Raw genomic sequence first — 25,119 nt, forward strand, 5'->3', positions numbered from 1 at the left:
GTCTTAGTTTCACCATTCCATGTGGCTGCTACCACCACTCAATTCCATGATTTATGCTATAATTACTCTGTATCTGTCTTCTCAGCTGGCTCCACAGAGTGCCACATGAGTTCCACAGGGTAAGGATCTCATGTGTCCTGCTGTACCCCAGTGCACAGTCCTGCCAGACTCCCATCCCACTAAAGAGGAGTTCTGGTTGGGATGTGGTAAGGTCACATACCCCCAACTCTCCCAGTAAGGATGTTTAATAGGTATAAAGTACTTAAAATAGGCTAAGCAGCATGCTAAGTCTGCTATATACATGATATCTTTCAGCAATTATTCTGGATGAAGCACATCAAGAATAATAATTATTAGTACAGAATGCAGATACGTTGCTAAGTACTGAAGTATTTCTTTTTAATTTTTTTTAAAATTTTTATTTATTTATGATAGTCACAGAGAGAGAGAGAGAGAGAGAGAGGCAGAGACATAGGCAGAGGGAGAAGCAGGCTCCATGCACCGGGAGCCTGATGTGGGATTCGATCCCGGGTCTCCAGGATCGCGCCCTGGGCCAAAGGCAAGCGCCAAACCACTGCGCCACCCAGGGATCCCTGAAGTATTTCAAAAGTAGGAAGTGGGACACCTGGGTAGCTCAGTGGCTGGGCATCCGCCTTCAGCTTAGGGCATGGTCTCAGGGTCCTGGTATCGAGTCCTGCATTGGGCTTCCCGCAGGAAGCCTATGTTTCCGCCTCTCTCTCTCTGTGTCTCTCATGAATAAATAGATAAAATATTAAAAAAAAAAAAAAAAGAAAAAGAAAAAGGCATGAAGCATTGCTGTTTAAGACACTGAATGAGGCTGCTCTGGCCAGCTCCTGTAGGACCCAGCAGAGAATGGTAAGGAAGTTGAACCTTACTTTATGTGTAACGCAGAACCATTGCAGGGCTTTAGGCAGAGGAGGAACAGGTAGATGTGTCAACATCATTCAGATGGCAGCATGAAGAGTGATGACAACAGATAACAGAGGAAACAGGTGAGCATTGGGAGACCTGGGCAGTTCGTTATCATAGAGATATGATGCCAGCCATCAGCTCTATCAGCAGAGACTTGTATTTTGGGATGTCAACAGCACACAAGTTCTGTTTAAAATCAAGAGCCCCCCCAAAAAATAAATAAATAAATAAATAAATAAATAAAACCAAGAGCCCAGAGATCATAACTTATTAACCAGCATCCTTTTTAGGACCATACAGCTTGTTTCTAATTTTTAAAATTATGAAAAATGTTATGATGAACATATTTTGTATTTCAGATTCTTTCTTTAGGAAAGACTGCCAGAAAAGGAACTCTTAGAAGTTTTCCCCAATGCACAGATTTCTTAAAAGTATAATTTGATTGACAGAAATGTTGCAAAAATAGTATGAAGAATTTCTATAAACGATTCTTTTTTTTTAAAATGATTTTATTTATTTATTCATGAGAGAGAGAGAGAGAGAGGGAGAGACACAGGCAGAGGGAGAAGCAGGCTCCATGCAGGGAACCCAACGCAGGACTTGATCCTGGGTATCCAGGATCACATCCTGGGCTAAAGGCGGCGTTAAACTGCTGAGCCACCCGGGCTGCCCTCTATAAATCTTTCATTTAGCTCCACTTAAGTTACCATCTTGAATTGAAGGAATGCTATTGACTAAATTATAGACTTTATTCAAATTTCCTGAATATTTTCACTAATGTCCTTTTTCTGGTCCAGGATCAAGTCTAAGGTGACATACTGTATTCATTTATCATATTTTTCTGTTTCCTTCAATCTGTGACCGTGCCTTAGTTTTGCTTTGTTGTTCAAAGCCTCAGACCTTATTAGGGCTTTTGAAGAAAACTAATCAGGTATTTTATAGAATGTCTCTAAATGTGAGTTTGCCCGATGGTTTCTTGTGATTGGATTGAGAGTATGTATTTTTGGCAAGAAAACCAGAGAAGTGATGTTGTGCCCTTCTCAGTGCATTATATCAGGCAGCTCTTAAGGCTGATAAGTCTTATTTTTGTTGTTAACCTTGATCACTTCATTAAGGTGATGTCTGGTGTCTGTCGGGTTTCCCCACTGTACAGTTATACTATTTTTCCTTTTGTAATGAATAAATATTTGGATGATAGGAGATTTTTTAAGACTATGTTTAAAAAAAAAAAGCATGAAACACTGGAAAGAGGGCACAGGCTAAGTCCAAAAACCTAGGGTTGAGTCTCAACTCTCCTACACCAGACAGAACTCTGACCCATTTTGAGCCCCAATTTTGTCACATGAAGAACATAGTATTTATTTTACAAGGCACCTGTGTGGCTCAGTCGGTTAAGCATTTGACTCTTGATTTTGGCTCAGGTCATGATCTCAGAATTGTGAGATCAAGCCTTGAATTGGGCTCCAGGCTGGGCTGGAGCCTGCTTAGGATTACCATCCTCCACCTCACATGCAGTCTCTCTTGAAAAAAAAATTTTTAAAGAATATTTATTTTACAAGGTTATGCAAGGATTAAATAAGAATACGTTTGGTACCACTTTGCACACTGTATGTTACTAATCAAACAAGAGTTGTTAGGTATATGTAGTGCTACTTTGAACCTCTCATATAATTCATGTGTATATACATATATATGTATATTTATTAAAGAAAAATATTTAAAACAAAAACATAAACTCTTCATCTTGGTATCTGTAAATTCATCATGAACCTTCCTTTATTCTCTGTAAGATAACTTCAGAAAGTAACTACAGTTCATGAACACCAAACTTCAAAAATCGCAAAAAACCTTTTAGAATTTATTTATTTATTTATTTACTTATTTATTTATTTATTTATTTAAAGATTTTATTTGTTTATTCATGAGAGACAGAGAGAGAGAGAGGCAGAGACATAGGCAGAGAGAGAAGCAGGCTCCATGCAGGAGCCCAATGTGGGACTCAATCCCAGCACTCGATCCCGGGACTCCAGGACCATGCCCTGGGCCAAAGACAGGCACTAAACCGCTGAGCCATCCAGGGGTCCCCAGCTTTTAGAATTTAAATAGCTGCTCCAAAAGTAAAGTCAAAGAGAAAGTAGAAAGCTTAATTATGTCATGTCAATGATTTCTTCCCCAACTGTGGATTCATAACACCCATTTAAAAACAAAGCCTCAAAGCTAAATAAGATGAATTCAATGTAAGAATTAAAAATATCAAACTGTTATCAGTTTTGATTACCAGAAATCTCTATCAACCCTAAAATTCTCCTTTATTATATGGAAATTCTGAAGGATTATGAACTATTGATTACAAAGATGAACAATATTAAAGAAAAGTTAACAGGTGTATTATTGTGTATTTTATTTCTTCAAAAATGATACACTGTATGGAACATAAAATGGTAACTTTTAATAAGCTAAAACAAGCAAGTGACTAGATGACTAGATGCTAGAATTGACTATTTGTGATGTTAAGAGAAAAAAAATGTCCCAGCCCTTTGTGAAGCAGACTTTTTTTATTTCCCTGAAAACATTGAAATTACCATGATGCGGAGAATAAAGAAAGCCTTTTTGCTGAAAGGAAAGTGTTCCTGGGAATCATACCTCACAGACTAAGGAAGGAGGCAAGGTTAACAACTAGTTAGATGATCTAACATAAGGGGTTATGAAATCTTACAGTATAGAGAAGGGATCACACGTGACATGCTTAGGAGGAAATGTAGGTTTTTGTTTTTTTTTTTTTAAAGGAAATGCTGAAGAAAAAACAAATCTTAAAGCAATTTTGTTACTTATTATCATTAAAGATTGTGAATTAACACCCAAGAGCAGTGAAATGCCAAGGAGATACTAACTATTCCATTCTTTCTTTTTTCAACCTATAGTCACCTTATAGAACAAAATAAGGAAAACTATTAGACTAACTTTTAAGCATACTTTTTAAAAAAATATTTTATTTATTTGAGAGAGAGAGAAAGCACAGCAGGGGGATCAGCAAAAGGAGAGGGAGAAGTAGGCTCCCTGCTGAGGCAGGGAACCCGAACTCCATGGGGCTCGATCCCAGGACCCCAAAGTCATGACCTGAGCTGAAGGCAGATGCTCAACCGACTGAGCCACCCAGGCATCCCCTAAGCATACTTTTCATATTCATGGTGGAAAACACAGATTTTAGTAATTATTTCTCCCTTCAGTTAGGTCATTATACATTCATGAAGTAGATAATGTGCATGTGAAGTCAATTTCCTAAAAAATAAGGTCAAATCAATTTCTCACTTGGCAACATGCATGCTGGAGTAAACTGGTTTAGGTCACAGCAAAGCTTTCAGCCATGCTAAGAGATTAATAAAACAAAATTAAATCAAAGCACTCTTTCATTTCTATAATTAAAAGAAAAGCAATTAACCTAAGCAATTATTTACACATTGGCTTGCTACATGACTGAATTGACAGTGACTTTTCCCAACACACTGTGATCTTCAATGACGGATCAGGCTCAAAACGTGCTAGTTTATGGACAAATGAAAAAAAAAATGCAAAATGACCAGACATATTTCAGTGCAAATAAGAGAATCTTTAAAAGAGATTACAGATCCTCTCTTAATAAAGCACTACTCAAAGGCTCTACTGTGGGCTTTTTGTGAATAAATCAAGTTAACTATTAAGAATCTCCCCCACCTATAAAGAATGAATGCAGTCTGATGAGGGGTGAGGAGGAGGCTGGAAAGCTCTAGCATCATAGTTGCCTGTTTCTGCACCTGTCTGAAACAGAAAGGCGGTGTCCCATGGGGAGAAACATGCCGAAAATAAAACAAAACCCCAAACTCTAGCTATAGACTTATAATAGAGTTGTTTGTTCTTTTTAAAGGCGGAAGAAAAAGGCATTTTAACAGAAAACTGAAACAAAAAATAAATATGGTATCTCTAAGTAAAGAAAAGCCAAAGGTATTATCTAAGGACAAATTAGTATGTTTACAATTATAACATGCATTCTAAATAAACATTAGGAGGGCCTCTATGTGTTTATGAATGTGTTCCAAGACACAGAAAAGTAGACAGTTCAAGGATATTATATCTACTTAGATTTGGTGAAATGTGATCCAAATGTCACCCAGAGACTTCAAAGAAAACTCATGCTAACATGTTACAAAACAAAATTTTAAGACAACCAATGAGGAACCACAGCAAAATCTCCTCAGTGTTTTTTCAAGGTTTAATGTGCATATAAATTACCAGAGGAAAGCAAATCAGATTTTACCTCAGGTAGTCTTTTGGAAAATTAAAAAATAATTCTTAGCTACTATTATGTAAGTATTAGACCCTAGGGCACATCTGTTACAGTTAATGGAGTGAACTTAGGTTTATCATTTATTCTCTCTCTCTCTCTCTTTCTCTCTCTCTCTCACACACACCTATACACAACAGTTTTAGCTTGGTTTATTATCAGTATTCTTTTGAGGAAGTTTGTAAATACCTAGTCAAGAGTAGAGTGGCAAATCAGATCTATGTCTCAAGATGCCTCAACCTTCCTGCAGCACACCATTCTGAATGTAATGTAAAATCCTTGTTTAATGGAACTGTCAATCTCTCTTATCCTCTAGGAACTTATTTTTCATTGACATAATCAAAACACCAATAAAATGACATAATATACTATTTTATATGCCTTTTGGATCAGAGAAGGTTAAGGACATTTTAGAGTAGCCCCAGAGGCAATGACATACACACCTAATGGTAATTTCTAATGAATTTGTGCTTTATTTTTTAAAGAATCCTTAAATGTAGTTTTTAAAAAAGGGGGAAGTTGAAAACTCCCTCTAGATCATTTATTTGGGTGTTTCATGTATCTGATGGTACCTGATTCCTGAAGTTACAAAGATCTTTAGGATTTAGTGCAATCTCATAATTTTACAGAGGAGAAGATTGAAGCTCTACTGAACTAAAGAATCTAGCCAGGCCATCTAGTCAGTTAATGGGACAATCCTGACTAGAACTCAAGTCTCTGAATCCCAGCTTCTCCTCCACAATCCCACACAGTGCAATCAGTTCCTGCATGGCTTTACGTTATTATTGCAGCAGAAGTACATGTGATTCATCACCAACTGCTCTATCATTAATAATTTAAAAATGTTTATATAGTGGATCAGTCAGTACACCACCCAACTCTTGATCTTGGGGTTGTGAGTTCGAGACCCATATGGGGGGGTAGAGATTAATAAAAGTTTAAAAAAAATTATTACATACTCTATCAAATCTTCTTCATTAGATTAATGAGTTGCCTTACCAATTGCTTCACAGGGAATACATCTTCCCTGGCATTATAGGTTTTATCTGTCTCATCTTCATACCACTCTCAATGAAAGCGTGGAGAAACTGACATTTAATACAGGAGTGCCTGCAAGGAGCCATGGATCTTCCCACCATCATCTGGGTGGCTTCAGCTTTATCTCCATGCCAGTTCCTTCTGCCTGCTGCACTTGCCCCTCCTCCCTGCACTACCCTTTTCTACCAAATGCTGGGCTTCAGACAGAGCAAATTAACTATTTCTCACAAAAAGTTAGAGACTTTCATTCAAATAGCAGTTTTAAATCCTCTTTCTGTGGTATTTTGTCCAACTTCTGAACACAACTTGCAGATGCAACACACACCTTGCCAAGGAATAGATGACTCAAGCTCACAATACATCCCTGTTTCTCTTACAAATATTCTTATAATATTTCTATCATATACTAGATCAGCAATTCTCAAACTGTGGTCTGTGGATGCTTTTAGAGGTGCAGAGTCAAAAGGCTTTGCTACTAAGGTGTTATTTGCTATCTTACTGTGGTGATATTTGCACTGATGGCATATAAGCAATGGTGACTAGGGGCATCTGGGTGGCTCAGTCCCTTAAGTGTTTGACTTGTGATCTCAGTTCAGGTCTTAACCACAGAGTCATGAGTTTGAGCCCTGTACTGGGTTTCATGGCCTACTTTAAAAAAAAAAAAAAAAGAAAAGAAAAGAAAGAAAGAAAGCAATGGTGACTAAAACTGCTAGTGCCTTAGACGAGAATCAAGAGAATCAAACACCAAAATAGCAGTCATTGTATTCTTCACTGGTACACACTCATAGTAAAATGAAAAAAAAAAAAGAAAAAGAAAAAGAAAAAAGAAAAGAACAAAAGGAAAAGTTTCACTCAAGAATATTCTGATGAAGCAATAAAAAGCATTCATTTCATTCATTTAGGACCTAAGTACACATCTTTTTACTCTTTTTGCATGACTACCAAGGAAGTATGCACCAGCACTTCTGCTAAATACCCAATGAAACACGTCTTGAGGAAAAGCACTTGTGTGATTGAGCTGTGTACTGTCTGTTCACAGAGTTCCATTTCTACCTAAAAAACTGAGGGGAAAATGAAACTTATAAGGCTTGGGTATCTGTCAGACATTTTCTCAAAAATACATACACAAAGTGAACCTCTTACTTCAAAGAAAACAACTGACCATAACTGTGATAAAATTTCAAGTAAAGATTAGAATTTTGGAAAACCTGTCTCTACCAATGTGAGCTCAACAGTTTCCCAGGACTAAAAGACTTTTCTGATGAGATCAGTGGTGATAATAGCAAATCTGATCTTTAAAATAATTCTGTTAGGAAATATGTCAACAGCTGGAGGGTCGGTATAACTCACTGAATTTGTCAAATGATGTTAGAACATCATGCATGAGTAAAGGGCAAGACAGACAGATGGATGTTAATATAACAGAGTACAAAATGTTCACTGATACGGTTTCAGATTCTACAGTGCAACTAACCTTTAAGAAACTTCCACTTGTTTTGGTATAGTATCAAAAAAGAATGACCCAACCATCTGAAAAGGCTTCAAAAATACATCTCCCTTTTCTAACTACATATATGTATGTGCCCAGATTTTCTTTTTCATATAGTTCAACCAAAACAACAATGCAACGCATTAAATGCAGAAGCAGATACGAAAATCCAGTTATCTATTAGACCAGAACTTAAAGAGATTTATAAAAATATAAAACAATGCCACCACTCCTCTCACTGAAATATTTTTAAACTAGAAAATATTCTTCATAACAACATGTTTTTATGCTATCATCAATGGGTTCATTTTTAAAATTATTTAATAACAAGTCTTTAAAGTTTCTTTTTAAATTTCTAACATAGTTTAAGTCTAGGTAGACATAACCCATGAAGAAAGTTCTTTGGAGCCCTCCTCAATTTTTAAGAATATAAAGGGTCCTGGGACAATACAGTCTGAGACCTGCTGTACTAGAGGAGCAGCCTGAGTTTGTAATGGGGAGGTGCACCCACATGGGGAAATGGCTCCAGAGCAAGCAGAATGGGGTATGGTTAGGCCAGCCTGGGTTCAGTCCCAGCTTTATCATCTAGTTGGTCTGCAATTTCAAGCAAGTAACTTCTCTGAGCTTCAGTTTCCTCTTCTACAAAATGACATCAACCTCAGGAGGATCTGTGTGAAGATTACAACATGTGTAGAGTACGTAACATGTATACTACAACCCCAGAAACATGTTGTTTCAAGAAATGGTCTCAAGAACTTGTGGGGGCAGTAAAGTCTAGTAAACCTACTGTGTTATCCCAGATGGTCAGTACTTTAGATTTTCTTTTTTCTTTTCTTTCCATAAAATAGAAAATGAAAATCTAGATAATGCAAAGAGGTCTCCTGCAAGCTTGGTGGCCAATGAGCTTTTCATTTATTGTAAGGGTGACACAGAGAAACTTTGCAATATACTTGAGATTTAACATTTCAAAAGCATGCTATCCAAAGGATCTAGGGTTTGCAGTGGGTAGGAAGGAGGGCACTTAAAACAAGAAAGCCCTAATAAACCACAGAAAATGGTGTGGACTGGGGACGAGAAAGTTGAACTGTACTTAAAATGGCTAACATAATTTAAACACACTCAATAGCACTCAGGGTATTACAACTATTTGCATTCTACTTTGTCATACCATGCAACTTATCTTGTGTTCATGTGTAACACACACATGCTTTGTACCACTATGACATGCCATAATATTACCTCAGATGTAAACAGCTCAGTCTTCTGATTTTGCTGATCATCTTTTTATATCTAGTTTAAAAATAAAGCAAAACATGCATACCCAAGCATAATCCCAGCAGAACACAAATCAATGAATGTTTAGACTGAATAATAATTCATTTCAATATTACACCTGATTCAAATTTATTAGTGTAATTTACAAGAGAGTTGCTATTTATATCAATAATTCACAATATAACAGAAGTTCAGTATTCTTGACAGATATTTTTTAGCAAACTACCATTCGATAAATAGTAAGCACTAGGAAAGCCTAGTCAGGGCTTAGCACACACAAATGTGGAGACTGAGCACTGCCATTTCCCTTAGCACCTGCCTGGATGCTCCAGGAAAGCATCCCGGCTGGGTTTATAGAAGACCAGATGGGGCACTGGCAGCAGTATTCCCATCAGAAAATCTCGTCACCACTAATTACGTCATCCTTAAGCCTCTCATGATAGGGTTTTCAAATCTGATACCAGCTGGAAAGCTTTTGGTCTGGTTTGATTTTTAAGTAGGTTCTACACTTAGTGTAGAGCCCAATGCAGGGCTTGAACTGGCAATCCTAAGATCAAGACCTGAGCTGAGATCAAGAGTCGGCTGCTAGGGCAGCCCTGGTGGCCCAGAGGTTTAGCGCCGCCTGCAGCCCAGGGCGTGATCCTGGAGACCTGGGATCAAGTCCCACGTCAGGCTCCTGCCTGGGGCCTGTCCTGCTTCTCCCTCCTCCTGTGTCTCTGCCCCTCTCTCTCTCTATGTCTATCATAAATAAATAAATAAATAAATAAATAAATAAATAAATAAATAAATAAATAAATAAATCTTAAAAAAAAAATCTTAAAGAGAAAAAAAGAGTCGGCAGCTTAACTGACTGAGCCACTTAGGTGCTCCTAGCTTTCTAAAAGGGATGAAATTAAAAAAGAGCATTCAGAAAGAGTGTCCCAGAGGAACATAGCTTGGTTAGATATATCGGAGACTGAAGGTATTCAGGAAAAGAGGTGACAGCTTCCATGTCAGCAGTCTCAATTCAAATGAGGGACTTACTTTAAATGATTTAAACAAAAGAATAAAGCTCTAGAATTGGACAGAGATTTAATCTATCAGAGTCAAGACAAAAGCTGAGAAAAATAAACTTCCCTCATTTAACCCGCCCCCTGCCTCAAGTAAGTAGGTAGTGTCCTTACTTATTGCTGAGAATACTACAGCTCTGAGGAGCTAAGTCACTGATTAAGTCTTGGAGTCATGTGTCTTAGGAGTTTTAGAAGCACCATCTCTCTTTTTGTTTTTGCAAATAATCAAATTTGTCTAAAATTACATTCTAAAAAAATTCCATGCTTATAATTAGGATGTAAGCTTTAGGTAAGGTGTAGGGAATAATTCATGGGATTTTGCAGCATGTGTTTCTAACTATTAGGATACAGTTATTTATATTTGTTTTATTATTCTTAGGCACCTTGTGGTAATAATAAGGGGGAAGAAATGATGATCATTTTATAGTTCAGGTAATGAGCTATGCTGATGGATACAGCACATAGTATTCACAGTTACTCGTGTATATGATTAACTCATTTAACGTTCAAAACAATTCTAAGAAGTAGGTGACACTAGCCACTTGTTTTAAAGGAGGAGAACTGAGAACAGAAAAGTTAAATAGTTGCCAGAAGGAGACACAGCTTGTAAGAGGCAGACAGGTCTCACACCTAGGCAATCGGGTGCTGGACAAATACATACTACTGGTATCAGTAATTGCTCATTATAGCTATTTCCAATCAACATTTAATAGAAAATTCTTACCTCTGGTTTGCTGAGGCTGGATGAAACCAAGGAACCAGATCCTACGTCCAAATCCCACTGTTTTTTACCACGGTTCTCAGGATCCAAGGCAGCAATTCGCCCATCTAAAGTGCTGATAATCACTAATGATCTATAAATTTAAAAAATAATAAGACAAAGTTTAAAAGGTATTTACGATATTGGGCACCTCACTGCATACACTGGAAAGAAAACCAGACCATCCCCAAGGACGTTGTCTATTGCAAGAGGGAGGGCCCACCTCCTCACAACACTTACAGTCTTGCTATCACTATTTGTCTAAGGCCTACCAAGACCACTGCAATATACTCTTCAGGTCACTTATGAAAAGCCCCAGACTCCTCCGTCATTCCTCATTCCCACACTGTAATCCCTCAACATTCTCAGTGCTGTCCTCGTCTTCCTTCCCTAATCCCTGAAAGCCTTGACCCTGAAACACACTTTTTCCTGAATGTCCACTTGCCTTCTTGCTTGAGTAGAAACCTGGCTCTTCCTGAGAACATCACTTTTGAAGCAAAGAGGATTCTTTGCTCTAAAACCCTTGACCACTCAGTCCCATGACAGGGTGGGAGTACTTCTTGCATCTCATTGCTGTTTCTAGATTACTTTCTCTCCTGTCTAAAAATCCTCAGGATCAGATTGCTCCATCCACTATCCCCCCTAGTTATTGTCTTCTGATGCTTGGGTTACTAGTCTCACTCCTTGAGGATTTTAGCTCTTGGTTTAACAGTCATTATTAACACATTCTTTGGGTTTTTATGACCTGTTTACTTTGCCTCAACCACTGCCCCATATAGTGAGACTCTAGCCCTTGGCATTACCAATCACCACAACTCCCCTGCCTCACTGAAATTTCAAGCATTCCAGCCCCCACCACCAAGCCCTTTCTGGTTCATTTCCTCTGCTTCCCTCACTCCCACTAATCTCTGACCCCACTAGAGCCTACATGTCATTGATTCTGTCACTTTTACCCTGAGCTTCAATACTATTAGGCCCTCACTTCTTTCATACCCAGTTTAAATCCCATAGTCCTTCATTTGGAGCACTTCCTGGCCCCTGACATGTCACACTTGACTAGCACAACTCTAACCCTAGTTTAATCCAATGCTCTGCTTTTTCTCACTCTCACTTCTGTGCTGTTGAATGTGGCCAAAGAAAAACATAATCATGCTGACTGGACTCACTTTAATCATGACCACCAACATGAAAAGGGCTATTAATGCTGCTCCACCATCACAGCATACTACCGTGGTCTATCTACTCACCTGCTGTCCGAGGTTACACTATATTATTTCTCTTTTCTCTTCAACTTCCAACACTAGCTTTTCCAAGCTCATGTATCTCAGGGATAGATATAATCAAAAGGAATCCCACCATCACATCTCTCTCTTTATCACCACCTGGACCCATGTTTCTATCTTCCCTCCTGTTACTGCAGGTGAATTGTTCATGGTCCCATCCACTACCAACACTTCTGCTTAGACAACAGATCTCTATTTGCCAGTCCTCACATCTCTCTTCTTGCTCTTACATCAATTATTTCTCCTCTACCAGAGCATTCCTCTCAGCTTTCAAACCTATTATTCCCCCAATTAAAAACCAAACCAGTTAAACAAAATGAACCATTCTACTCCCTCTAAGCTTTCAATCCACTCCTTGTCTGCCTCTGGAACAAAACTCCTTGAAAGAATTCTTATACATTGTCTCCAGATCTTCTCCCCTTCTTCCATCTTGAACTATTCCTAATCAAGATTTTGCTTCTGTCACTTCACTTGAAAGGTTCTTATTGGGGTCCTCAATGACCTTCATACTGAAAAATCCCATGGTCAGGTGTCAGTTCACGTGACCTCGCAGCACCTGACCAGAGATTTCTCCTGCCCTTCATGAGACGCACTCTTCATGTGGCTTCCAGGATACTGTACTCTCCAGATTTTTTTTCTTACTTGCAGGTTACTCTTTCTCAGCCTCATTTTCTGATTCCTCCTCATCTCTTCTTTCAAAGTGTTCTTTACCTACACGTACTTTTTTTGACGGTCTCATCCATCCAGTCTCATAGCTTAAAATACCATCTATATGCCGGCAACTCTCAAATTTTTCCCTCTCCCTGAACTCTGGACTTATATATACCTAACTGCCTACCAGATTTATATGGTAGAATGACTTCTCCAAAACGACTTCTCCAATTCCCTCAGGTCCTTTGCAGCTACTGTTCCGTCTGCCTGGAACATATACTCTCAAATATATAAAAAGTCCTCAATAAATATTTGTTGAATGAAAGAATATGTTATATAGTTGTTCTACAAATTTGTTACGTATATTTGTCTGCTTTAAAGACCATGCAAATTCCAAGAACACATGATGTTCCACTTTAGGATTATAAAATACAACTTTTATCTGTTCTAATCCACCTGAAGTACATTGTATACAAATTCAAAGTGAAGCTATAAAATGATCAAGACAAACAGTTCAATAAACTCAGTTGAAACCTTTCAAAGAGGGATCCCTGGGTGGCGCAGCGGTTTGGCGCCTGCCTTTGGCCCAGGGCGCGATCCCGGAGACCCCGGATCGAATCCCACGTCGGGCTCCCGGTGCATGGAGCCTGCTTCTCCCTCTGCCTGTGTCTCTGCCTCTCTCTCTCTCTCTCTGTGACTATAATAAATAATAAATTTAAAAAAAAAATTAAAAAAAAAAAAGAAACCTTTCAAAGAACTTAATGTTTCTCAAATGAATAAATTTATCAAGGGAATAAATAAAATTGTCAATCTAGTTTCCAAACTATACACTAATTCTCATTTTGAATTTTTCAAATGGCAACTCTTAGTCTAATTTGTGAAAATAAAGATTTGCCACTTACAAACTCTAGTAATTTTAGATAACCAAAAGAAAGGAAACAACTCAACTCCCCTCCCTACACATTAACCTGCTTTCTAAAGAGATCTACCAGGAATTAGGGGAACAGACAGATACTCTGAGAAAGAAAATTATTTTATAATGAAGGGTATAAAAAATTCATACCTTATATGTGTCAATTTACAAATAAAAGAACAGAATCTAATAGTGATCCAGGGTTCAGAACCAAGTTAACTCTTCCCTAGTACCATTGTAGAAATGTCTAATTATTCTGGAATCATTAACCACAAATAGATGGTTGAAAGAAAACCACTCTAATTGAAACAAAATTTAGTATAAACAAACAGTGATAACCATGAGAAATTAAGGAGATCACTGCAACATTTCAGATACTATTTTTTGTTTTTAATTAAGAACGAACATTGTTTATCACCCTAGACATTCTACTTATAACAACGACAACAACAACAAATCCTGTAATTTTTCTGAGTATGTAGGTATTTGGGCTAGAGGTATGCAGAGAAGAATGGTAAAATTCTAGGTCTCATTTTCAAAACAAGGAAAAAATCCAACAATAAAATATGCATGTGTATCTTATGTGTATACAAAAATATTTTAATAAGTCACTTGGAGTTTAATACCTATCTATTCTTCCACTGACAACTTATCATATAGGGTGCATTTAACTGAGTCAAAGATTTTGTTTTTTTTAAACAAGATAGTTTCAGATTTTGTACTATATCTAGAAAATAAGTGTAAATTTGGGTAATAATTAAAAGAAATACAAACGTGGGCAGGAACAATTAAGTATATCATTCTCTTAACTGCTTTTTTTTTTTTTTAAGATTTATTTATTCATGAGAGACACACAGAAAGAGGCAGAGGCATAGGCACAGGGAGAAGCAGGCTCCCTACAGGGAGTCCGATGTGGGACTCAATCCCAGGACTCTGGTGATGCAGGCACTCAACCACTGAGCCACCCAGGTGTCCCTTAACTGCTTTTGATATTTAATGTAATCTGGTTCTTAGGTTTGAATGGGGTACCTTAATTATTTTTACCCTCTTAATGGGAATATCAGTAAATCCCCTACAACTCTGTAAAATGTTAAAAACAAACAAACAAAACCATTTTCTTATCTGCTACAAACTAGCCATAATATTCAGTGTGGGCCCCTTCCCAAATACATCTCTGGAAGGAAGTACCCCTGCTGTGGCTGAAATGAGCAGCACTACAGTGCAAAAAAGAGATGCTACAATTTAGACTATTGTGTCTAATCACATTCTAAGAGAGAGATGCTCATGGACATACTATGGATTGAGAAAAGCATCAAGTAGATAGATAATGCTGAATGCAGGGATAAAAAGAGGACAGTCATAAGCGTTTAGAATAAACATCAGAGATAAAAAATGAACATCTCTCCCCAAATAGGGAGACTATAATGCCATTTCTACCCACAATCCATTCACTCTATTTTCAGGTTTCTATGAACAAGATGAAAAGCCCTTAACTTATTTAAAAATTGAAGGGACCACAGAGGCAGCATTTCCAGTGGAAAGAACTGGAGCATTTTCTTTTTCTTTTTAAGAACTGGAGCTTTGAAGTCAGACCTGTATACACATCCCTATGGCTCTTCTCCTCTTCAGCATAACTCAAACTTGCCTGATCATAAAAATAATCTGGAGTGCTTGTTAAAAGCCAGTAAACATTCATGGGTCCCATCCCACCAGAGGGGGCTTGGGAGCTAGCCCCTGACAAGTAACCCCGGTGAGCCTTGCAATAAGACCAGCTTGGCAAATATTGACTTACCTCAAAGCGCTGTTTCTTTGGAGTAAAGAAATAATCTATTACCCTGATTGAAGAAGGCCTATTGGTCAACTCTGTCAATGAACTCTTCAGAAATTTCTATCTCTCACACCTTGCTTTAGTTTACAAAGGCATTTGTTTGGATTACTCAACAGCAAGCGCTGTTCTCTTACGCATGATCCAACGCTTCAAAGCTATTCTCAAGGTTTTCCACAATCTCCTCCTGCCAGATCCATTCTCATCAAGTCTGTCCCGCAGCAGCAGCTGAAAGAGTGGCTGGCTCCTCATTCTGGACCTTCTCCTTTCCCCAACTTCTACAAGGACACTTCTCTTCACCCCATTATTCCTAGTGCTCTCAAACTCCAGCACACAGGTCATGGAGTTCTAACTTTAGCCAATGGCCACAGCTTTGCCTTTACCTGTAAAGTGAGAGCTCCCAAACCTATACAATGTTTACTGTTCACTGTCTCTCTCCCTGCTCTACTTCTGCATTTTCATCAGGGCATGCTTCTTACCCCCACAGTGTGTTCAGCTAAATCTTCTCTCCCACATCCTTCTCCATCTACCTTGTCACTTAACATTTGCATCAGACATCAAGTCTACCTTCTCCCTCATGCTCTACATTTAGACAATAGTGATGTACTACTGATTCTATTTCTGAAGCTTTTGAATCTTTTCCTTCCTTTGTTACCACTGCCCTTGTCCTAGAGCCAATTCTCACTTCTCATCAGAACATTTTCAAAAGCCTTTCTGACATATTTTCCTGCCTCACATCTCTGTCCCTTCTGCAGTTCCAACAGTTTTGTTTCTGTAATAGAGATCTGATAAACTTCTGAAGCTTCCCATGCTCACAGAATAAAGGCCATACTGCTTGCTATAGCACATTGAGCCTTTCGTAATCAGCATAATCCCCCACTCCACTGCCGCATGTGCACGCGCACACACGTTTCTTAACTTTTCAACAAAGTTCCCTTTTAATTTATTCTTTATTTCACATCTTAAATGATTTCATTTAAGCAACAAACATTTCTTTCTAATGAACTCCCCCATTTTTTAGAGGAAATATTTAATACCAATAAAAATACTGAAGATTTCTGAAAAGACATAGCTAAGAATACTATATTGTTTGATACAATTCTAGTTCAAAACCAAAAAACTTGACTGTTTAATTAGCCTTCTCCACACTGGATATCTAATTCCATTTGGTTATTTAAAAATACTGACAATCTCATGGATCCCCATTCTTACCTTTGCAGATCTATAGATGTCCAGGAGCCCTGGCTTGGGAATCACTGCTCTGGACTCTGCAGCCTAGACTAGCCCTGACACTTCACATTCAAAGACTCACTCACTTGATACTTCCATTGTCTTTACTCTCAAATTCCTCTTATGTCACTCACTATCCATTCTAGTATAGTTAATTCTTTAACACAATGATCTCCCTGTCAAGACTTAGGGCTCAAGGGCTAGCTCAGCTGCCCATCTATCTATCCGTGACATGTAACAGTTAAATGCAGTAAATGTTAGCGAAACGAATATAATGAACTAAATAAAACATCTTAGTTGGGCAGATACTATTATACATATAAAATAAAACAGAAACCGAGAAAGATGTGACTTGCCTCAGGTCACATACCAAATAACAGGTTTTGAACAGACAGAAGAATGAATTTAGGTTTTTAAACTCTATCATTCTGTTAACAATAAGTTTTCATTACGTAGCCACTACTGTATTACTACAATGTGCAGCTTTTATTCATCACAGAAATCTCATCAAGATACCATTTATCCTGTTACTGCTCTGATTTGCCCTCTATTGAGCAGAAATGACCTTATGACACAGTGAAGATCCTATTTAAAAAAACTGTTTGCTCTGACTTAAGTCATCCAGAATACCTGCTTACTTACAATACAGTTTATCAGAGTATGAGAGTAGATCCTGAATTCTTTCATATAATAATTCTAAAGGAGGCTTACTACTTGTAGAAATTTCCTATGTGGGAAAAAGAAGCAGGTGACAAGAGAACATTATATGAAGTGAATAGTTTCTACATTAACAAGCGCTTATTTTTTAATTGCACATTTTCTTTCTTTGAGAGGAGGGGAAAAGAGAAAACAAAACTCTACAAAATTAAAAATGTGATTTGGTTCAATCTGTTTTTTGATGTAGCCAAGAATCCTCCACCTAAACACATGCTCTCATTCAAGAAAGCATATGTTCTTGTTCAAAAACAAACTAGTATTAATTGGACTATACTTCTTAGTCCTCACCTACTAAGTAAATCTTCAAATCAAACTTCCTTTATTTAAACATATCACAAGACTAGCCCTGCACCCAATCAAAACAAACATGTCAAAAATTACCAACTGTACTTTATAACTGACATATCAGCTACACCTTAAAGAAATATCATTTGAGTTTTCAATATTATAGACAACATGAATGACAGATATCCTTTCTCTATTAGGTTAAAGCATTTTTGGACACACTTTCTACTTTGTTCTAGGAAACATTTTTAATCAAAATATTTTAATCAAATTTCCCCCTTCACATTTAGTTCTGCAACCTACCAGCTCTCCTCTTTGTATTTCAAAATATTTTGCAGTAAAAATGTTCAGCAGCCTGTCTCTTACAAAAAGAGGAAAAAACCAGATGGGAGTTCCCAGGCAGTATTTAGGAAGTGAAGAGGCATGCTGGAGCTACAGCTCACAGAAGCTGATGAAGACCCAGTCCCTTTCTGCAAAATGCCTCAGTGTGTAAAGGCTTCATACTTTAAATAAAGAACAGAGTATCCTCAATCCTCTCACATATCATATCTAGAGCCCAGGTGTCAATAAGCTAAAAAGACAACTGTAGACAGGAAGGATAATTCATTACTTGTCTAAAGTATGTTTATTTTGGCTTACAACTTGCCATGCAAGTTATGCATAAATTCTTCTTTAAATAGGATTTCTAGTTAACTTAAAAAGTCTGGGGTCAGAAAAGTGAGCAGTATTGGGACCAGATGACTGAGTTCCCTTTTAACACTGTATTCTGAGATTCTATTATTCATTGGTTATATTAGCTTAAAAAAAAAAAAAAAACCAACAAACTTAATTATGAGTCTGAAAATCTGAGGAACACCAGATTTTGTACCATGATTCACATCAGATCAGTTTGTGAAAGGACAGACAAGAGAGAAAGAAAAAAATGAAATCATCTTAAATTTGCAAAATATTTTCATGTTATCTCATTAAATACAAAGAACTCAGTTTACAGATGACAAAGAAGCATCATAGATTAACATCAAATTTAGTATACTGTTGTTAGAGGGCAATTAGAGGAGGGGGGGAAGGAGGCAGAAATATGTTACAAATTAGTGTGATAGTTAAGATAAAATTAGTTCTTAACAGCTCTTGAGGTCCTTGGAGGCCCTCACTATGAGGATGCCTATTCCATCCTCCAAACCCCGAGTAACACTTAGCAATTTGCCATTTGTGTTGGAGTCAGGAAACTGGTAACTCCTAACTATGCCAATGTGCACAAAAACGAGCAGTGAGGCGGGATTGCAACCTTCTTCCCAGCTTTCCTTAGTGAGCATCCCATTTAAATTTCAACTAAATTTAATGTTTAACAGAAGCACTGACAAGGCTGCTGTCAGAAAGACAAGTTATTTTAGTTACTTTTTAAAGAAAAAAAAGTTTATTCCCTAATTCACATGCTCTTGAGATGTAAAGTAAGCAGTTAAGATAAAACCAATGAGAACTCCACTGAGGAAAGAAAAACGAACCAGAGCGTCTCCTATTGCTTCCTGGGCATCAAAAGACAGCATGCAAAAATAGCAACCTCAATTCCCCACCTCCCTCTTTTTAAAAACAGTTTTGCAAGTACCATAGCTCTTCACAGTTGTTTGTAATAAACATTTAGTTAATTCAAATCTGTTCCCCTAACCCTCCTCCTTTAAACAAACAGGATATTGGTCTATTATTATGGAACACTGACTGGTATTCTCCGGTTTTTCACTTTTTTAAGGAGCACTTAGGAAGAAGTTTTATAAACCCTGCACACATATCTTTTGTTGGCACTATCAATTTACTTATCCAAGGCTTCTCAAACTTTCTACACTACCTCAAGCTACCTGGCAGGCCCCTAAACACTGGTCTATCTCTTCCTAGACAATTCTGTTAGCCGAAGATCACCTACTCTCCGCCAGGCACAGTCTCCTTGTTTCCACTCTCCTGTTTCTGAGAAGGAAGTAGTCCTCCTGTTTGCCAAGTAGATCCTCTCCAACTACCTCCACCTCTATTCCTTTCTTTTTCAACCTGTTTACACAGGCTCCTTCCTCTGAATGTATAAATGTTTCTAGAACTTGCCTGCTGTCAGGCTGAACAATGCCATAAAAAGGTGTGGGGCTTTAAAAGGATGAATCCTTACCATCTAGCAATCTGAGCACCCCGTCTCAATCTGTGGACAGGAGCTTCATGGGAGGAGAAATCAATTCTTATTCGCCAGGAACCAAGATCCTGTCTCAAATCTCTCAAATTTATCCCTTCTGTTCTAGGGATATAGAACAACATACATATAAAGTTTATTGTTAAAAACAATAAACTTTAATCAAACCTGACATTCAAGTTACCCTACACAACACTTCTCAAATGGTAAGTCTCAAACTATCATGTGCATGGGAATCATCTGGTGATCTTGTCAAAAATGCATATACTCTTTCAGTGGATGTTGCCTGATTCTGATTTCTAACACGCTCCTGGGTTGATGACGATGCCACTCATGTTAGACTCTACATATAGAATCTGGTCCCAACATATTTTCTAGCCTCATCTTCCACAACTCCCTGCACACACGTGTGCATGTCTATATCTCCCTCATACACAGAGCACGCATGCACACACACAGGTATACAGACACAGAGCATGCCCAGACATGTACGTGCACACACACACACAGGTATACAGCAAAAACGTTCCCTAAACATACTTTCCAGCTTTTGTGCCTCTTGCTATTTCCTCAAGTCCAGTATCTGCTCATCATGATCCTACTCATATTTCATAAACCAACTCATTCTGCCACAGCCTTCTCTTTTTACCTACTTCATCCCCATACCCCACCCACTGAACACCACAGAAACCTTGGGACAGTCAGGGCATTTCATTTGCACTGGTTCTGCTCTATAATGTCATCATGGGTCTCTTCATTCAATCCTCACTACGAGGCAACACTCACCTTCTGGAAGACAGACTATCTGCATAACCCTTAACCCTAGGGCATCTTGTGGGTTGTAAGTGCTAATAAGTACCTGCTGCGGAACATCTGTACTCTAAGAAAAATGAAACATCTCACTTTACTTCACATAACTTACTTTGGGCAGGTGCTTCAGAAGTTTAAGATAAACAAAAAGACTCTCTCTTCCAGGAAAGTTCATCCATTAGCAAAATCTATGAAAATACTGTCAAATATGTGCTACTTAAAAGGAAAAAAATCTACATATAAACATTTAAATAGTGCCTAGAAAATTTTAGTACTTATCCCATTTTAGTAGTTTCCAGATATACAGATCAAGGTTCTGATATTTAACTGAAAATTAAATCTAACTTGTTAGGATCTAGCAATTGCTACATTCAAAGCTTACAATACTTTCTAATCCAGATTCCAGCCTTCTCTGGTTTAATTTACCTAATGCTCTTTCTATCACTCCATTTGTTAGATGGGACATCACTTTCTCCCCAGTCGTGCTGAGATTGGCTGCCCGCAAAATGTTTTACCATTAAAACACTGACGTTTGTGTTCAGATTTCGAAGTGCTTAAAAACATGTATTTGCAGTAACATTTTTAAGGAAGTTAACCAATCAACCAAGACAATCCGATTTCAAATGTTTACGTATCTTAAAACCCTCTAAATATCAAAGAACTGCCCAAATTCAAGACCTACCCGCAGCTCTTAAACTTCAGTGTGTTCAAGAATTACCTGGAGCTCTGGTTAAACTTGCCCAGATTACAGGTTCTTGCCCCAAGACAGTCTAATTCAGTGCAACTGGGATGGGGCCTGAAAAAACTGTACAGTTAACCAGCATCCCCAGGTGATTCTGATGCAGATGTTCTGTGGATCTCAGTTCACGAAATACTGACCTCACCCCTGGCCCAGGGGCCACTACAGGGTTGTGTTTAAAGGGAAAGGTAGAAATGTCTTTGTGAAGTCCTTTTCCCTAACAGTTGTCAACCCAGCAGAGATACGGAGTGACTCATCAAAGAAGTAAAAGGGGAGGGAGTCCTTGCAACACGAAAAAAGTTCGAAAACAAGAACAGAGGGAAAGTGATGTTTCTTCCCCACCTTTGCGCTCTATTCTCTCAGCATCCCCCAGACACCTTCAAGGATGCTGCTTTGCCTGCGAGCAGGGATAAAGGCCTGTCGCTGGCCCGGGGGATGGGAACGCGGCCCCGCGCTCGCTCCCGGGTCACCCACCGGTGGTCCTTCCTCCGAGAGAGGCCACCGCCTACAGGGGACCCAGACCCCGGATCCTCCGCGGCACACGTGCCGTAAACAAGTGGCCTCCCGGGTCGCCGGTGCCGGCGCTCAGCCTGAGCCACTCACCTGCCGCGCGGCCGTAGCTCGGCCTCGTCGTCAGGTTCCGGGTCCCGGGGCTCCTGCTCAACCGCGGCCGCCGGCACTGCCTCGGCGTCCTCCACCGTCACTTCGGCCGTGGCCACGGCCCCCGCCGCCGGCAGCCGCGCTGCAGAAGTGGGGGCGGCCGCCGCGCCTAGGCCGAACGCCGCCTCCGCCTTGGGCGCGGGGAGGTCGGGGGCGCGCCCTGCGGCCACCTTGCTCGCCGCCAGCCCCAGCAACAGCGGCAGCAGCAGCGTCCGCGCGAGCCGCCCCGGGAGGGTGGCGCGCTCCATCAGCGGCCCGCCCCGCTTACGGGCATGGAGGTGCAGCCGCCGGCGCCTGCCTCTCCCGCCACTGGAAGCGCCCGACCGGGACCACAACGCGCCAGGCACCCCGCCGCCGCCCCGACGGCCCGGACAGCCGAGCGGAGATCCACCGGCCACGTCTTAGCCCGGCCTCCGCCACCGCCACCTGAGTGACAGCCTCCCTCAGTCATCGCCCATTGAACAAACTTTCCGCGCGTCTCCCCTCTGATTGGCCGCAGCCACCGCCACTCTGGAGCTGCAGGCTGGTCCGCTTGGAGAAGGTGGACTTTCCCCGGATGTCAACATCAAGCCGGCCAATCAAATCGTACTGCTCTCTCCCGAGGCCCGGCCCCCTTCCGGGCGCGGTTACCAATGAGAAACGCCCCTCCCCGCAATCTTCTCACCTGATTGGTAGGCCCCGCAGCACCCGGAATACATTTCCCCGGAGCAGATTGGCCAGCGCTGAGTTGGCCTCGCCCCCTCGAAATGAGGCGCTAGAGAAGACGTGCAGATCATTGGTAGAAGTCGATGCTCCTCCAGAGGTCTGAGGTAACTTCTTCTTGATTGGTTGGAAGCGGCACTTAATACGTGGCCGATTCTGACTGTGGAGCGCATGGTCCCAAGTGAAATCTATCTAGAGTGGGAGGCGAGTCCCCGGTGGCGGGGAGGCGGCCGACCTTAAAGGAGCTGCCGCTGTGGTTCTTCTAGAGCCTGGCCTGTTTGGAAAGGCAAAAGCGAAGCAGGGAAAATAAGTGACTGTACGGGACGTGTTGGTCCCCAGAAGTGGAAGGGACAGGGCAGGCTCCTCCGGAGGGTATCCTGCCTGTGGCCACGATGATGCTCATAATTACAGCCTGCTAGAGATGCTAGTGACCCACAGAGGAGCCAGGCCACCTGACACGCCCCCTTCCTCGTTCTAAAGGGGAAGGAGCCCAGGCCCAGCGCACTGCCCCCGAATTTGTCTAAAGTCACATACCTAGTATTTACAGAACTGTGACTTCATCCGAGCTTTCGGACCCTGGTCTGACATGCTTTGTGCCTCACTCCAGGGCTCTGACGAAGAAAGATAAAACCGCAGAAGGCCAAACTGCAGAAAATTTGAACGTCCAACTAAGGCATTGGAACTTTTCCTACAGCAGCCAAAGAGACCCTGAACATTTTTTGAGCAGATGGATGAGACGGTAAAATGTGTCCATCTGCAGTGTATCCAAAAGAATACCGTCAAAGATGAGGAAGCTAGCTGGGAGGCTCCTGCCTCCTCAAAACTGAAAATGTTTTTTAAAGACATTGGCATATAAACATGCTCTAATTTCCTCCCTCCAAAAGCAAAACAAACAGCCCCACTTCCTCCTCCACCTCCTGCCACATTTTCCTGTTCTTCAGTACAGCAAAGCTCTCCAGTGTTCTATCTCCTTGTCTTCAATTTCTCTTCCCTCCCTCTCAAACACACTACAGTCAAGCTTTCAAGCTCACAATTCTACCAAGACTGCTCTCACTTTAGCCATCGCTAAAAAGACAATTCTGTCTTCACCTTATCAGCTATATTTAACCCAGTCTTTCAGTCTTTCTTGTATAGAATGCTTTTCACTGGTTTCCTAGCCCCACAGGCCAGCCAGGTCATAACCCTCATTAGGTGTCATTTTACTTGAATCACCTTAAGGGCCTTATCTCCAAATACAGTTAGGTTCAGAGGTACTGGAGGCAAGGACTTTATAGGAATTTGGAAATGGGGGGGAGGGGGGGTGGATACACAGTTCAGCACCTAATACCCAGATACCTTCACTTCTTTCAAGGCTCTGTTACCTTCCCAGTGCAGCCTCTCCTGCCCACCCTTTTTAAAATTGAAACCTTAAAAAATAAAAAAATAAAATAAAAAAAAAATTGAAACCTTCCCACAGATCACTTCCTAAACTGCCCCCTGCCCTGCCCTGCTTTATTTCTCTCCTTAGACCTTAAATACTGTAATAAATGTATTTGTTTTGTTTATTGTCTGTCTTCTTCCACTCCTATATAAGTTCTTTTTTTTTTTTTTTTAAGATTTTATTTATTTATTCATGAGAGTGAGAGAGATATAGGCAGAGGGAGAAGCAGAGTCCATGCAGGGAACCCGATGTGGGACTCGATCCCAGGTCTCCAAGATCAGGTCCTGGGTCGCTAAACCGCTGAGCCACCCAGGCTGCTCCCCTATGTAAGCTCTAAGGAGAATTTGCTCATTGATATCTTCCCAAATAGAGCCTAAAACAATGCAAGGTATTTAGTGTTTGATAAATATTTGTTGAATGAATGAACAAATTTGTCCAACAGGACAGAAGAGAAAGAGACAAATATAAGGGGAGATTGTCGTTGCTGTAGAGAGAAGAGGGTGATTAAGGAAGCAAGATCCCAGAGTATCAGGGGAAGCAGAGGCATGCCTTCCATGTTGAAAGTTGAAGAAGTACCCCTAAAAAATAACCTACTTTGGAAGAAAAAAATAGAGAGTTCAAACTAGCCGATCATGATTTATAAAACGGGAAATAAGATTTCCTGCCAAAGTGATATTTAATAGATAATATAAGAAAAGTGTCAAAAAATTAACATGAGCTATAAATGATTTTTGACTATTTGTAATGTCCCATTTGAAATTAGGTAGTGTGTATATTTTAGTGAACCTAGTCTTCACGGTTTTTTAACTTTTTCAAAAAATGATCATGGCATGAACAGTAATCTGAGCTAATGAATTA

At 39.9% G+C, this 25,119-nt stretch overlaps 1 protein-coding gene across 1 annotated transcript in view; it reads right to left on the reverse strand.

Moving 5' to 3' along the window:
* EIF2AK3 (eukaryotic translation initiation factor 2 alpha kinase 3) overlaps window positions 1–22,612 on the reverse strand; it is a 64,175-nt gene extending 41,563 nt beyond the window's left edge. The window contains exons 1-2 of the mRNA XM_041756559.1: window positions 22,083–22,612; window positions 10,827–10,956 (exon numbers count right to left, since the gene is read on the reverse strand). Coding sequence (XP_041612493.1) covers window positions 10,827–10,956; window positions 22,083–22,387 — 435 coding nt within the window. The 5' untranslated portion in view covers window positions 22,388–22,612. The remainder of the gene's footprint in view (window positions 1–10,826; window positions 10,957–22,082) is intronic.
* Between the last annotated feature and the right edge of the window lie 2,507 nt (window positions 22,613–25,119).

This window comes from Vulpes lagopus, chromosome 5, assembly GCF_018345385.1.
Source record: "Vulpes lagopus strain Blue_001 chromosome 5, ASM1834538v1, whole genome shotgun sequence".
NCBI classification, from domain to species: Eukaryota; Metazoa; Chordata; class Mammalia; order Carnivora; family Canidae; genus Vulpes; species Vulpes lagopus.